Genomic DNA, 17267 nt, shown 5'->3' on the forward strand with positions numbered 1-17267 from the left:
CATAATTTTGTACGAACAAAAACAAGATAAACTCCAAAATTACGACACTTTTAATTACAGAAGGCGGTCTATAAAAATCTATTCAATAATAATTAATAGTAACTGTACGCCGAATATTTAATAAAAATTATACTTTTTTTACAATCTGTACGACATCCTCGTCACATAATATGTGATCTTTTCCGACTTTTTGTGGTTGATGTTTGACAGACGAACCCCACACAAGGGCACTAAAAATAAGGTAAACAAATAAAAAATGTGTTGGTAGTCAAGAATAAATCATTAGTAATACAATTAGAGCGAATACTTACTACTTAAACTCTTTTGCGATAGATCGGTGCAATTTATTACAAAAGTCTTCAACCGTCCGTTTCTCTCTGTTTAATACTACCGGAGAATTATAATCTGGCAGTTGACCCTTCGGTTTGGTATAGCTAAATATCAGAATCAAATAAACGTATCCATTATTATGCACGATTTATTATTAAAAAAAAAAAAAAAAAAAAAGGAAAAGAAAAAACTAATGAAGTCAATCGACCTGAATACTACTTACATTCTGACCAACTGTAAGTATTCCCACATTTTTTCAAGGAGGTCATCAAAGTTCCACTTGTGATGAGCAGAAATAGGAACGCAATGCGGTATTTTATAAATTATATCTAGTTCCTCGATGCTAATTTGATCTAAAAATCAAATAAAGAAGATTCTCATCTGTAATTCAAGCTCTATCATTTTAACCCTGCTGTAGTCCTCGAATTTTGTATATATCTATCTATCTATCTCAGTTTTAGTGTCAATCAAAACAAAAACTTTTAATATTGACAACAAATTTTTAGCACAAAATTCAAAGGAAAACTGACGCTTGTTAACAGCAGTTCTTTCATAGTTTCCTCAAATTTAAGAAACTTTAATAATATTATACAAAAATATAATTTGGCCGAAAATGATTCAAGGGATACAGTAGGATTAAATGATCTTACACGCACGCGCACGAATGCAATTACCTATTTTGTTGAGTAAATAAATACACGGTACGTAGACGCGATTTCCCTCGATGACATCAATTAGATCGTCGGATGTGGCATCATATCGTAAAGTAATATCCGCATTGTGTATTCTATATTCGGACAGAATGCTTTTCACTGTTTCTAAGTCGAGTTCCGACTGTGTGCACTACAACATAATACAACCGTCTTAAGTTCTCTTGCACAAAGTCTTGCGCACAACCATCTAACCATTTTACAAAAACTACACATGACTCTGTCCAATACAACGAAAGATATACAAAGAGACAGTTAAGTCGTACAAAATTTAAAACGAATCGTATCACGTGTAGTTCTCTATGTTTCTCCTCTCCCTGCCGTTCAATTACCGTGGTTTGGAAATTAATGCCACCTTTATCTTTTTTGCGGAAAGTAATGTTGGGTGGCTGTTTATTTAAACGAAGTCCAAAACCTTCCAATTCGTGCTCTATTAATCTTTTATGTCCAAGCGGTTTCAGTACATCCAGAACAATAAATATCAAACTACAAGTTCTTGCAACTGCAATTACTTGTCTCCCACGTCCTTTACCATCTTTCGCGCCTTCAATGATACCTGGTAGATCGAGTAACTGGAAGATACATTTGACGTTTCATACCATACATAATGTAAAGATATACCTATGGTAAAATAGTCGTAATTAATTGGGAACCTGTATTTTTGCACCCTTATACTTTATACAACCAGGAACAGTGGTAAGAGTTGTAAATTCGTACGCTGCAACTTCAGAATAAACACCAGCAAGAGTACTTAAAAGCGTAGATTTACCCACAGAAGGGAAACCTATAATCGTTGTGGAACAAGCACAGCGAAATGAAAGATTGCTCCATTGGCTGTTTGTAAACTTTATGCTTTACACATTCAGATTTTAGATTTAGATTTCCTTATTACGTACCAACAAAACCTATTCTAGCATCACCAGTTTTAGCTACTTCAAAACCTTGCTCCCCACCACCTCCACCACCTTTCGGTGTAATAAGTTCTCGTCTTAATTTGGCTAATTTGGCTTTCAACAAACCGAGGTGACCAGACGTAGCCTTATTCTTTTGAGTGCGAGCCATCTACAGACAAAGATATATTATAATAAATGTGTTAATAGAGTGTGAATATAAAGCGACTTGCAGACGTTCCCAAATAAATAACAGATAAATGTTCAATTTATATTTTGTGTAGTATACTATTGTAGTATACTATACTACCTTCGTGTAGTATACTATTTTCTTTTGCTTATCACGCCCTTATATCCAATATTACTTTTAGATATGGTTTTTCGAACATAAAGCTAAAAATTAATTGTGGCTGGAAATTTTTGCACGCCGCTGTGAAACGAACGAAAATAAAACAAAGGTTACCTCGGCCTCGATCGAAGCGATCTTTTCCAATATGGTACTCATATTGATAGAAAACGGAAACCTCCTTTAACTTGCGATATACTTTAAATTAAGTAAATTTCTTTTAAGCCCTTTCGCGTTCTTCCATTACAAAACTATCGAAATGTATGTATATATATACATGTATATATATATATATATACGTTACTGCATAAGACTTCCACGTGCTGACAGGTTAAAACACATGTTTCACTACATACACGACACACACTAACACGCGCAGAGAAGCGAATAAGTACACATAGAAAAGAGAAAAATACAAAAATTAAGGCCAGTTTTCAAATACGAAGTAGATGTAAAATTTATGAACAAAATGAAAGCGGATACGTGGCGACTCTAGTGAAAATGTACGCGCCGGTCTGTGTGTCGGTAAAAGCTGTAGAGTTGTTATTCGGTATGCGCTGTAATTTCTTATACTTGCTTCTATTTCTCGGGCAGTTGCTCGATGAAAAATATTACGTAGCCTGTGGTTAAGTCCATTAACTTAGCTTATCTAGACTAAGTCTATTTTGTGAGCGATTTTTCTACAAAGATGCGTCGTTTAATGTAAAACGGAAAGTTGAATTCTTTCCTGTACAATTCTTTTAAATATTAGATTATTAAATAGAAGAATCGATTTGCCAAAGTGTTTATAGTTTCAGTCGGAAAATTTCGCTGTAATGTAATAATGTATTTGACCTTTAGTTTTTGCTTCACTGTCAACTAGGTTTTAGTTCTAAGATTTGGATCAAGTTTATCGTAAACTCGATTGTTGGTTGGTCGGTGAGAAACAACGAGGAACTTATTCTTTGTCGGAAGTCTTAGCTTTAGACGTCATCTTTAAGCCTGACTTTTAAATGTTAATTTTAAGCTGCAAAGTTAGTTTTAAGCCTTAGTTTTAGTATATTTGCAAAAATCGACGTCCTTGGCCGGCTATATATATGTTATCGTTATCATCGAAGAAAAGTAATGCCATGGAAAGTTTGTATGCGATATTTTTATGCCTGGTATTATATATCACATTCTTAAACAATATGAGAGAGGAATTTTGGAAATTTGGCCTCTGACGATTTGGCAAGACGATACTGAAACTGTATGGAAGACAGGAAAAGTTTATTTCAAAGTACTAGAATATATTTCTACTAGAATAGTTTATCGGACGGAATGGTCGATCTGAACTCTACGTAGTTTATGACCGACATCTTGTCTCTGTCTTGTCAAGATTCAGCTGTCTGAGGAGCGCATGTTCCACGGATGCAGAGTTTTACGCGGTCGGAGCTGCTTAAGATATTTTTGTATCTGGAAGTGTAACATAAAGATATGTTTTGATCGTAGATTCAGGTAAATATAACGCTAAGGATAATTCTATTGGGTTGGCAACTAAGTTATTTGGTGGTAATGACAAAATCCGCAATCACTTAGTTGTCAACCCAATAGTTGTCATATCGGTTATAGGTTATACCGATTTGTTTTTCTTAGCATAAATTGTCGGCGAGCATGGATGTGATGGTGCAACACAGGGGAAATGGACTGTGACGAATAACAAGAAGCAACAGCAGGAGGGTGAAATAAAGAAGGACAGGAAGAAGAAGAAGAAGAAGAAGAAGCGCGTGAATGTGTCAAATATGTAAAAAACATTATTGTAGGTTAGACGCGAGAAGATTTGAAACAAGTAAGAAAGGAATGGAAAGAGAAAAGTAATTGAGCTTTATTTGCGAAGTGGGAATAGAATAGATAATAGGTAATATGTAATGCAATATAATTTTGTGGATGATAGAAGAACTGATTTATTTGGATTCTAGAAGACTAAAGAATAGGTAAAGATGCATTTAGGAGATATATGTGTGCGTTGTTTATTTGACCATTGACCATAAACTGCTAAATTATTGAAATAATTTTTCCAACCTCTCTGCGATACTCGCCTTAGAATGAGAATGGAAACTAGTAAATTTGAGATGAAGATAAAGATGCGTCAGACTTTCGCCAGATTCGAGAATGATCGTTACTCTTTCTCCGTCTTTCGTTTAATTTCTCGATGGCCTAATCGCAGCAAGCTGGAGTCCATACTGAATCGTAGTTATTAATCGCGCCATGTGATTTGCCAGGAATTGCATGAAATAAATTTTTATTAAAAAAAAACCAGCTACAATAGATCGAATCATTTTATACCTTTCTACGAAAATTCACACCCACGAAATCCCTGACAAATTCACTCCTGTAATAATTAATTACCTAAAGATTTTTAAAACAGTACGAGTTTACGGTTGTACGAACTATTTTACGAAAAAGATAGTTATCCGACTATGTTAAAAATCTGAGCATAATGGAGATGTACGTACAACAGATACTCACGGGAAAAATCAACGAGACTAATAATAAAATCAATGAATTAGAAAAATAAAAGAGCTATAGGCAAATATCTTATAATATACAGTGGCATAATCTGCAATTTATTATAAAATAATTGATCCGAGCAAAATTTACTATGAAAAAAGGTTGCCAAATACGATAGACATTGTCGAATACTAATCGAATAAAATCATTTAGTTAATTTTCATAGAATTTGATACTTCTTCAAGTCTAATAAATCCTTTGATAGATCTAACGAAGAATATTATTCGCTACATAATTAATATCTTTATCACGAACATCGATGCAAGCGCTATTAAAGAAAGAAGAGGCATTTTATGTTACAGCTATAACGAGTAAATTTACTCGTTTAACTTGAGAGGAATTAAAAAGAACCTGACTTTTAAGTAAGTATTAAATAAGAATTTTAAATATCGCATACAGTGAGTAGGCGTTATTCAAGAAAAAAGAACATTTTATTTTTTAATTAGCACGAGTAAATGAACGAATACCGATAATATAATATAACGCTTAATATGAATTTTATCTGTCTGATTATTTAATACCTTAAATAATTTCATAGTAACGTCATCGACCGCTGTTAGGCTCTTTTCCCTTTTAGTTCAAACTAATTGATAGTCGAAAACTAGTATGAAGGAGGTGTGAATTTAGTCTTAGTTTGTAGAAACCATTAAAATGATAAAAATGGATATCGTATTAAATCGTTAAAGATGCCAATTTACGATAAAAATTAAGAAATCGTTCAATTTGATTTTGTTATAATGGAAAAACCGTCTCCTGTTAAGTCAAAAAATCGTTACCGTTTGATTAACAAACCGACACCTTGTCAAGGTATATAAGGAACACGGAAGTCGCGCGCGAGCTCTTTTGTGCCTGAAATTCCGGAGAGTGAACATCGAAGAAGAATTTAAATATAAGGTAAATAAAACAAAAAATATCAAATAACAACATTGCAACTAGCAATTTACAACGTCTAAACCATTAATTTACAACACTTAAGTTATTAATTTATAACATTTAAGCCATTAATTTATAACATTTAAGGAATTAATTTATAACGTCAAAACTATTAATTTATAACATTTATGCTATTAATTTATAACATTTAAGCTATTAATTTACAACATCCAAGCTACTAATTTACAATATTTAAACTATTAATTTATACCATTTAAGCTATTAATTTACAACATCTAAGCCACTAATTTACAACATTTAAACTGTTATTTTATACATTTATGCTATTAATTTATAACATTTAAGCTATTAATTTATAACATTTGAGCCATTAATTTGTAACTTTTAAACTATTAATTTATAACATTTAAGCTATTAATTTACAACATTTAAACTATTAATTTATAACATTTAAGCTATTAATTTATAACGTCTAGGCCATTAATTTACAACATTTAAACTGTTATTGTATACATTTATGCTATTAATTTATAACATTTAAGCTATTAATTTACAACATCTAAGCCATTAATTTACAACATTTAAACTGTTATTTTATACATTTATGCTATTAATTTACAACATTTAAGCTATTCATTTATAACATTTAAGCCATTAATTTGTAACTTTTAAACTGTTATTTTATAACATTTAAGCTATTAATTTACAACATTTAAACTATTAATTTATAACATTTAAGCTATTAATTTATAACGTCTAGGCCATTAATTTACAACATTTAAACTGTTATTGTATACATTTATGCTATTAATTTATAACACTTAAGCTATTAATTTACAACATGTAAGCCACTAATTTACAATATTTGAACTGTTATTTTATACATTTAAGCCATTAATTTATAACATTTAAGCTATTAATTTATAACATTTGAGCCATTAATTTATAAAATTTAAGCTATTAATTTACAACATCTAAGCCATTAGTTTACAACATTTAAACTGTTATTCTATACATTTATGCTATTAATTTATAACATTTAAGCTATTAATTTATAATATTTAAGCCATTAATTTGTAACTTTTAAACTGTTATTTTATGCATTTAACCATTAATTCCTAACATTTAAACTGTTAATTCATAAGATCCAAGCTCTTAATTTACAACATTTAAACTATTAATTTGTCGGAGATGAAAGAACACCGGAGCCTTTGGAATTTTGGATAATCCCGCAACATTGTAACCTAGAGTTTACTATAGCTGTAATTGAACAATTGTAGTTATTCAACCCGATTGTAATTATTCGGGAATTGTGATAATGAGCTTGGGCTCGAGGCGACAGTCAGTCGCCGAACGTAGCCGCGGTCACGGGATGAACGCTTTGTCTAACAAAGGTATGGAGTAATTCTATAGCTCTCCTTAAAAGAAATATTTGTGGCGACACGCGACAGTAAACATTCCAACGGTTTCTGTCCCGTGGCTCGCCACACGCAGACCCTATTCTTCGAGTAAGATGATTGCCAGATGTCGATGCGTCTCCGCAGTACATGTTCGGCTAGCCCGAGGGCCCGTTATAAATCTTAAGGTTTAGTTAACTAAAGTCCTTCAAACAGACAAACAGTCTTTGTCCCAACTACGGGAAGATAGGGGAGACATATTTTTCAACGAGCGGCGTCTCCCACTAGCAACTTTCCCTCGAGGGCGGCTAGCATCCTTTTCTAACCACCGATATGGAGATTGACCAATTGGCAGCAACGTCAATTTCCCTTACTTTCTGAACGAAGGCTTTTCTCGACGAATCCGATGATCTCGTATCCTTAGACACACCCCGTTATAGTTTTCCTCTGTGGCATCATCGGGACGGGAAAGGCATTCTCGCTCGCGATCTCATCGATTAAAGAGTAACGCCTTCGCGATCAGTGATTATTCTCAGACTTAGACTTTGTGAGTACGTTCTGTTGTCATCCCGTTGGCCGCGGATTCGTTATTGAGCCCGAGAGCATCGTCACTAGTGTCGCGAGTGCCGAACCGCCGTGATCAATTGTTAAGACTGTAATAATTCTATCATTGTAATAAACTACGCCTGTGTGTACCGTATCAATGGCTAATCCTCGAGAAGATTCATTTGACGCCCACAACCCCATTTCCAGTGATGATCCGACAAATTTATAGCACTTAAGCTAGTAATTTATAACATTTAAGCCATTAATTTATAACATTTAAGCTATTAATTTACAACATCTAAGCCATTAATTTACAACATTTAGAATGTTATTTTATACATTTATGCTATTAATTTATAACATTTGAGCCATTAATTTGTAACTTTTAAACTATTAATTTATAACATTTAAGCTATTAATTTACAACATTTAAACTATTAATTTACAACATTTAAACTGTTATTCTGTACATTTAAGCCATTAATTTATAACATTTAAGCTATTAACTTATAACATTTGTTACGTCGCGTAACACTCTACCTAGCCCAGGCCACACACCGCGGGCAATATGGCAACCAGATGTCTTCGGATACTCGCAGCGTATCCTCCATAGTTTCGAGTACCTTCCATAAATCTCATAGATTTCCTAGAAAAGGTCCTTCGAACCAAACAAACGTCTGTTTCGGAAGAATTTCTAAAGACTATTGTCTACCACGGCTGGACAAGGGAAAGTTAGTTTTTCTCACGTATGATGCAACTTTCCTCCTACTACCCACTTTCTCTCGAGGGCGGTTAAGACCCTTCGTTTAACCAATTAACGACGAAGCCTATTCCCTCACTCTCTTAACTAACATCGGCACCAACAAATCCGATGGTCCGGTGCGCTAGACACACCCATCCTTAGCTTTCCTCCGACACAGCATCGTCTCCCAAGACAGTACTGATTTTACATCCTTCGAACGGTCAACATCCTTCAACCGGGTATACACAGCCGTAGATCAGTCACTCATTCATCTCGTACATACGCACCAGTGTAACTGCCTTCGTTATAAGTTGTAGAATAAACGGTGAAATATAACTTACTCTACTGTGTCATATTCATTTAACCACCTCTGTTATCTTAACCGAAACAGGGGAACGACTACTTCGCGGCGTCGATTCACCGAATCGTAGCGAGAATTTACGCCTCTCGCTGACGCGTTTTCCTCGCTACCGCGTCTCTCCGCGAACGGTCGTAACAACATTTAAGCTATTAATTTACAGCATTTAAACTATTAATTTACAACATTTAAGCTATTAATTTATAACGTCTAGGCCATTAATTTATAACTTTTAAACTGTTATTTTTTACATTTAGCCATTAATTTATAACATTTAAGCCATTAATCTAAAACAATTACTCCATTAATTCTTAACAGTTATACCGATAATTTATAACCACATTGTCGGATTAATTCAAAGTAATTGTGCTCTTAATTTATAACAGTTTTGCCGTTAATCGGAAGTAACTCTACATTCATTGATTTAAATCAATACCATCAATTCGTAGTGAGTGAATTAATGATTTATTTTGTTTTATTTTATGAACGAAATCTATCGAGTCTTTGAAGCACTATTTTATTTCTATATAGCATTATTTTTTAATTTTAAATACAGTATTTAATTTCTCATTTCACTATTTCGTATAAAACCTGTGGTAACACAGAGTGTAATTTTAAGATGTAATTTTTCATGTCTGCTCAAAACCAAGGAACACCATATTCATGGAATCAAGGAAGCAAGTACAATTTAACCGAAGGCAACGACATCTTATCATTCATCCATACGCGCTACAATTCGTACCTCGCATGGTTTCGTTTCTTCGATGATAAGTTCAGTATTCAAGTATGATTATGCGTTTCCACGTACTACAGCTATTCTAATTAATAAATTTCAATATACTACTACTTCTATATACTACTACTATACTACTACTACTATATGCTACTTCTTTATTATAAAATAATTTTACATCTCTGCTCCCAATGCTTAAAAACTCTTTATGTAAATGGGACCCGAGCGTAGTTACCTCCTCGTGGTGGTTCCCGGTAATTGGTATCGTTTTCCAAATAATAATACAGCAAGTACTATTTTGAATATTAGTATTACTATTTGAAAAACGATATCAAGCTAAAAACTACTTCAATATAGTCTGGTCTCGATCATCCAAAATAGTTTTGGTGATCTAGACTGGACTAATACCCCCCCGCGGGGGCGCCGTGGGACATCGTGGGACATCGCGGGACATCGCGAGACACCGCGGGATGCGAGCGTTTTAGTCTTAATTAATCATAAGGTAGATACCTATGTTAAGTGCATTGTGAGCTCATTCTGTACAACGACATTTATCCACCTTAGAACGAAAAAAAGAAAAATCTCGTCTCCCTTCACTCGCTTACCACGCAGTATTTATTGTACTCGCGATTTATCGGTTCGCGATCACTCAGTTCTTTCCAACCGTAGCGTGACGTACTCGCTCGTGCGTATTCCGGGTACGTGCGGGTCAACGTACACTGGACAACTCCTTGGATTCGTAAGTCGCCCCAAGGAAACCTCTGTCTTGGTGACTGCTCGACGACTGCTCGACGTTCGCATCGGATCGCGGGAGTTGTCGTCGCGCCGGTGATGCTTGCGAATCTGTTGGGGATTCAGTCGTGGATCTGCAGTCCTGTCCGATTGGTACTTTGGTACTCGGTCAGGGACCTGCAATTTCACGTCCTCCGTAATTCTGTTCGGGCCCGCGGGAGTGGACCTCACTGTTCAGTTGAGGTCAATGCCTTCGTAATCCTGTTCAGCGGTCCCTCCCCGTGAGTGGACCCCACTGTTCAGTTGAGGCCTCTTGCCTCCGTAATCCTGTTCAGCGGTCCATCCCCGGGTTCCACATGTTCAGTTGGAGTGTGTTAAGTTGCTGGCCTATGTGCCGGATCCACGGCTGAATTACCCGTGGATCACTAGCATCATCGGTCGGCGCCATCGACCGCGACTCGTGTAAGTTTCGAACGGCGAAACAGGAATCGAGTTACGGTCAATTCTTGGGCTTTCCGCCGAACCTCGGGGTTATCTCGTGTACGGGGGTACGTCGTGTAGGTTTGTTAGTTCTTTCGAGAGATCGCGATCTCGTTCGTTTCGGGCGCGGCGCGATTTTTTCCTTTATCATCTGATTCATCGGGCATTTTCTTGTTTTCCCATTTTTAAGGGATACTTATTGAGATCACGTTAGAGTTTATAACTTTTCAGTATCTTCAATATCTTACAGTGTCGCAAAAATAGAACGATAACTAGTTTAGTACAGCGACTCGTATGTCCCTTCTGCGAGACACGAAATGGTATATACAGTGTCAGTATCTACGTTTTCTTCCTTTCATTCCAAGTTAGATAAATGTGTGTTTGATACCAAATGATGCCAGTAGGGATGCGAATTATTGTACGATATTTGTACTGATCGATGTAATCGTTGTGTGGGAGATGGATGTTGCGTTACGTAGGCTTTGTTCTACGTTTGTAAAGATTCATGTAAGCGCTGCGTCGGGGATATGTGTTTCGCAGTTAGGCTACGAAACAACTATTTCCATACGCAGGCCCATGGTCAAGTAGAGTCAAAACTCGACATTCTGCCAACAGGTTGAATGTCGAGATCGATGTGTAGTGCTACATATACCCATGGGCGGGTCTCGTGCGTAGTCACCTCCTCGTGGTGAGACCTGGTAATTGGCATCCTTTTCCAAAAATTAATCAGTTGATTAATCTTTGGAAAACGATGCCAAGCTAAGAACTACGCAACAGTCCAGTTTGGATCACCAAAAGCCTCTAAGAGAATTTTGGATGATCTAGACTGGACTGCACCGTGGGACATCGTTGGACACCGTGGGACGTCGTCGGTCCAGTGTGGGTCACCAAATGCCGCGAAAAGAATTTTGGATGATCTACACTGGACTGCAACGTGGGACATCGTCGGTCCAGTGTGGGTCACCAAATGCCGCGAAAAGAATTTTGGATGATCTACACTGGACTGCAACGTGGGACATCGTCGGTCCAGTGTGGGTCACCAAATGCCGCGAAAAGAATTTTGGATGATCTACACTGGACTGCAACGTGGGACATCGTCGGTCCAGTGTGGGTCACCAAATGCCGCGAAAAGAATTTTGGATGATCTACACTGGACTGCAACGTGGGACATCGTCGGTCCAGTGTGGGTCACCAAATGCCGCGAAAAGAATTTTGGATGATCTACACTGGACTGCAACGTGGGACATCGTCGGTCCAGTGTGGGTCACCAAATGCCGCGAAAAGAATTTTGGATGATCTACACTGGACTGCAACGTGGGACATCGTCGGTCCAGTGTGGGTCACCAAATGCCGCGAAAAGAATTTTGGATGATCTACACTGGACTGCAACGTGGGACATCGTCGGTCCAGTGTGGGTCACCAAATGCCGCGAAAAGAATTTTGGATGATCTACACTGGACTGCAACGTGGGACATCGTCGGTCCAGTGTGGGTCACCAAATGCCGCGAAAAGAATTTTGGATGATCTACACTGGACTGCAACGTGGGACATCGTCGGTCCAGTGTGGGTCACCAAATGCCGCGAAAAGAATTTTGGATGATCTACACTGGACTGCAACGTGGGACATCGTCGGTCCAGTGTGGGTCACCAAATGCCGCGAAAAGAATTTTGGATGATCTACACTGGACTGCAACGTGGGACATCGTCGGTCCAGTGTGGGTCACCAAATGCCGCGAAAAGAATTTTGGATGATCTACACTGGACTGCAACGTGGGACATCGTCGGTCCAGTGTGGGTCACCAAATGCCGCGAAATGAATTTTGAATGATCTACACTGGACTGCAACGTGGGACACCGTGGGACACCGTGGGACACCGTGGGACACCGTGGGACACCGTGGGACACCGTGGGACACCGTGGGACACCGTGGGACACCGTGGGATATGTCTTGGCTATGTCGAATCCATTCTGAGCCCATTCTGTACAATGATACTTATCTGACTTGGAACGAGATATAAAAATCTATTCTTTTTTTCCACTGAATCTTGCGGTTATTTTGTGCACAGGAGTGCGTCGCGCGAGTCCATTGATTCTTCTGAAAGATCCCGATGTATGAAATCATTCTCTTATTTCAAGTCAATTTTTAACGAATTATCTTATTGTTTCAAATTGAGTTATAACGTCATAAACTTGCAACTTAGTAACAGTTGGATTCAAATACCTCGAAACAAGGTTTCGCGCGCGTTTGTGCAGTATTCTTTAAGTATATTTAAGTGGCGAACTTTTGAATCCTTGCAAATATTTTCCAATATTTATAACACGCGACTATAGTGTATTAGTGGAATGTATATTTCGTATTCTAATAACGAAAATTCATAGTATATATTCTAATTGCGAACAGTATAATTCTTGCAAACGATTGCATTGCATTCGCGGTATTCGTAAGCATTTGTTCGCTATCGAGAAATATCTTACAATTTTCAACTAAATAATATTTTTCAAACTTGTTCCAATTACTTAATAATAATTTTTAAGTGTAAAAGAATAGCAGTATTTTCTAAATAAACGTTCGATAGGAAAAAGAAGAAAATTGTCGAAACGACGTTTCGCTTCTTTCTCACCCCCCTCCCCTCACCCGCCCTTAAACAACCACCATTTCCACCACTGGACTTTCAACGGCCCCTGCCTGATGTTAGTCTTCCTGATCATATTCGCTGGGTTATCGCAGCATCTACGGTAACGTCCTCTGTTTCTCTGCTTCGAACGGTGAGTCGCATGCATTTCTGTTCCTCCGGTCACTCAATCATGTCGTAGGATGAAAGGTCCGAATCGGCACGGGTGACTGGTTGTATTACGTAGAATTTTCTGAGCATAGTGACCGCGGGTATTTTTTTATACCCGTGAGTAGTAACGTTCTTTTTTTAAATTTATTAGTTTAGGATAGGTCTTCTTGCACAGCGCGATTATAATAATTAGTTTAAATACATACACTTGAGAATATATTCGTGTTATTTATAAGCATGCATGTTAACATTCCGTATGAATATTTGCAAATGGCAAATATATACACGAATATACTTGTTTGACATAAATATACTTGTTCTTAAGCAATGAATTAATCGTGACAATATTAAGTCACGTTCGTTTATTTCACTTTAGCTAGAATTTAAAATACGAGTTAAAATTCATTTTTTCCCGTACAAGAATATGTGAAATTTTACGTGCAAGAAGACACTTCGCGACAGGCAGATTTTTGAATCAAAGCAATAATTTTGAACACTGCTTCTGCACTTTCGAGTATATGCTTTGATAAAGAGATCGCCTGAGATTATTTCTTTCTTAGTAATATATTTGAAGTCAATTATTCCATTTGATCGAGTCACAGTCTTTTTCAATTAACGCTACCTTTATGCAATATTAAAATTTTGTTCTGATTTATTAAATTAATAAAGTAGAGTTACTTGATTACTATTAAATTAATAAAGTAAATTTAATCAGATACAAAGTAGTAAAATATAAAATCAAAGAACGTTAGTCCGTTAAATAAAAATTACACAAACTAATCATCTTTTTAGATCAGGATTTTCAGGTTTAACCTTTTCCGTGCCCATTGTCAGGACCTCATTCACGTGCCCAGGTGCTACTTGAATGGGAGAAAGACAGTGGGCACGATGATCTAGAATTAAGTAATGTAATAATTTGTCAGCGACTGACGATGTGTTAGTGTACCGTGCACGACGTATTTTCCACGTTATGTGTGTGTGTTGTTAGGCCGTGGAACTGCGTCGCTTTTTTTGATTCGTTAAAACATCAAATATTAAAAATGTCGAAACATATATCGATTCAATTTACGTCTCGATACAATCACAATTTGTGATAATATCGCCCACGTGATTAAGTGTAACCCCGCTTTAAATATGCCGTAAATTATAATTATAATTCCAAGTTTACTTACGTTTATTTTAACGATGTCATTTCCTCAGACGTGTTTTATCACGTTTTACGCAATGGCCACTAGCCTTCGTCAGTCGATTTCAGGAAAACGGTACGTACCTTAGAGTGTGCATGTTGTGCGTTAAGCTCGGGTGTCGGAGGCGTCCCGGGACGTCCTCTCTAGTGTAGGACCTTTGCGCCCGAGCGTTTGTGTGAGAACCGTGGAGCGAGTGTGTTGGTGTGCCTGTTTTGCCATTTTTTTAAATATAGCGCTAGGTAGGATAGGTAGTATACTTTCTGGTATGTCTGTTAATTATAAGTAGGTAGGGCCGGGCAGGTTGGCACAGTCTCTGGTCGGGTAGGCGCGTTTTCGTGTGACCAACCTGTTTCTGGAAATCTGATTTGAAAAATCGACGGTGAAACTGGCACGAGTAGAGCATGCTCTCGTCTCTGGTTTTGCCTTTCGATTTTTCGAATTTCGCGGTCGCGGTCGCGAATGGGTCGAAACGAACGTTTATTGCTCGAGCACGCACATGCGAGTGAGCAACGATCACTGCTGTGATCGTTGGTCAGTCCATGTGCACTTCAATCAGCTTCCGCGGTTTATATTTTTATTTGTCCTTGGTAAGTTTTTCTTTTGTTTGCGATTTAGAAGTCTCGAGCTTAGATTTAAGTTTCAGCGGGCATTGCGCCCGAAGAAAGAAGAGGCTATAAGCCGAAGAGGCCCGGCAAACTGCCACTCAAGAGGGCAACTACTAATGGCTCCCCATCCTCTGGGTCATCCAGAGCATGGGAAGTCATTATTGTTACTACTTTGTCACTATGCTCGATTTTAGTACTTGTAGTAGTAGTAGTAGCAGTAGTAGTAGTTTGCTTTTTTGACCGATGTATATATCGGTCCATCGTCCCATTGGGCAAATCGCGATTTTTCTTATTAGTGTTGCGACAAATTAATTACGGGTTGTATTAGAGTTGCGAAATAACATCGCGGCTTTCCATTAGTGCGGCGAGAAAATGATTACGGTTTGAATTAGAGTTGCGATAAAATGATAATCGCGTTTGCTTTAGAGTTGCGAATTACGATATCGCGATTGTCTTTTGCAAATTTTATTATAAATTTTTAGAATTTCTTATAGAATTATACGTATCAGAATTTATTCTGTTTTCTATTGTTAAAAATTAGATTATAAAAATGTTAGTTTTCAGTTAATTTTATAGTATTACAAGTAGCAATATCAGAATATTTAAAGTAGCTTTTTCATATAGTAAATAGTAATTTTTATTTGAATTCCCTATAAGAATTAGCGTTGCGATAATGAATGATCGCGTTTTGTTAAGTAGAGTTGCGTTTACAAAATGCCCAAACCCCCCGACTGCATTGGTCGGACACTGTTTCTGGATCACACGATACAGCTGCAAGAGTTGTACAAGTGTGATCGTTCATCGGCAACCTCCTAAATGGTTGCACTGCGATATGTCAGCCCCCCACTCGCGATTTTTCTTATTAGTGTTGCGATAAATTAATTACGGGTTGTATTAGAGTTGCGAGATGACATCGCGGCTTTTTATTAGTGTGACGAGAAAATGATTACGGTTTGAGTTAGAGTTGCGATAAAATGATAATCGCGTTTGCTTTAGAGTTGCGAATTACGATATCGCGATTGTCTTTTGCAAATTTTATTATGAATATTTAGAATTTATCCTATTTCCTATTGCTTAAAATTAGATTATAGAAATGTTAATTTTCAATTAATTTTATAGTATTGCAAGTAGCAATATCAGAATATTTAAAGTAGCTTTTTCATATAGTAAATAGTAATTTTTATTTGAATTCACTATAAGAATTAGCGTTGCGATAATGAATGATCGCGTTTTGTTAAGTAGAGTTGCGTTTACAAAATGCCCAAACCCCCCGTCTGCATTGGTCGGACACTGTTCCTGGATCACACGTACAGCTGCAAGAGTTGTACAAGTGTGATCGTTCATCAGCAACCTCTTAAATGGTTGCACTTCGATCTCTCGCAATTAGTGTTGCGTATTGCTTAAATACGAGTGCGTAGATTTATACTTATTAGCGTTGCGTATCAAATTTCGGGAATTTTCAGACTTTCCTTTTCTTTTTTTTTTTTTTTTTTTAATGGTAGATTAATTGGTATTGCAGATATAACAAAGCACTCGTCGTGTTTGATTTTAAGAATTGTCTGCTTCATAAATATTGGTAGTAAATTAGCGTTGCGAAACAAGAATATTCAGTTCCACACTCGGCGTGTTAATCGGGTTTATATAGAGTGGAGGACGATTGAATTTTAGTAGCCCTTCTGGCTACTGCTTCGTTTCTTTTTCAGCGCCCCTTATTAATGCGCCCCTTATTACTACGTTTATTACTGAAAATACTGCTATAAGACATATTCTTAAAAGTTAAAAGTTAAAAGACAAGGCAGTTGATTTTATAATAATCGGGGTTTCCCTCATCTTAGTTATTCCAAATGAACTTTTTAATTTTTAATTCAGATTAAATTCAATTACTTAAAATTCTTGTTCTCATCGTAACCCTTCGTTTCGATCAAAAAGATGCAAATGATTCTCTATATTTGCTAAAATTTAATCAATAGTAATTTGATATATAATTGACCATTATTAGTAGTTT

At 36.8% G+C, this 17267-nt stretch overlaps 1 protein-coding gene and 1 long non-coding RNA gene across 4 annotated transcripts; one reads left to right on the forward strand and one right to left on the reverse strand.

Annotated features, from left to right (window-relative positions):
• Nucleotides 1-32: 32 nt before the first annotated feature.
• Nucleotides 33-2701, reverse strand: 128up (GTP-binding protein 128up). Its single transcript, XM_033340729.2, has 8 exons — nucleotides 2394-2701; nucleotides 1937-2102; nucleotides 1694-1824; nucleotides 1373-1612; nucleotides 1005-1173; nucleotides 554-683; nucleotides 312-434; nucleotides 33-230 (listed from the first exon to the last, which is right to left on the reverse strand). The coding sequence occupies exons 1-8, from the start codon at nucleotides 2433-2435 to the stop codon at nucleotides 128-130; spliced, it is 1104 nt and encodes a 367-aa protein (XP_033196620.1). The 5' UTR covers nucleotides 2436-2701; the 3' UTR covers nucleotides 33-127.
• Nucleotides 2702-2759: 58 nt separating this feature from the next.
• LOC117160179 (uncharacterized) lies at nucleotides 2760-4250 on the forward strand. 3 transcript variants are annotated; one of them, XR_004464720.2, is made up of 3 exons: nucleotides 2760-2826; nucleotides 3634-3752; nucleotides 3891-4250. It is a non-coding gene; the product is annotated as an uncharacterized LOC117160179 (long non-coding RNA). The 3 variants fall into 3 exon arrangements; XR_013060378.1 differs by lacking the exon at nucleotides 2760-2826 and adding an exon at nucleotides 3010-3534; XR_013060377.1 differs by lacking the exon at nucleotides 2760-2826 and having other exon boundaries at nucleotides 3541-3752.
• Nucleotides 4251-17267: the final 13017 nt, after the last annotated feature.

The sequence above is a fragment of the Bombus vancouverensis genome, chromosome 16 (assembly GCF_051014615.1).
Source record: "Bombus vancouverensis nearcticus chromosome 16, iyBomVanc1_principal, whole genome shotgun sequence".
In the NCBI taxonomy this organism is placed as follows: Eukaryota; Metazoa; Arthropoda; class Insecta; order Hymenoptera; family Apidae; genus Bombus; species Bombus vancouverensis.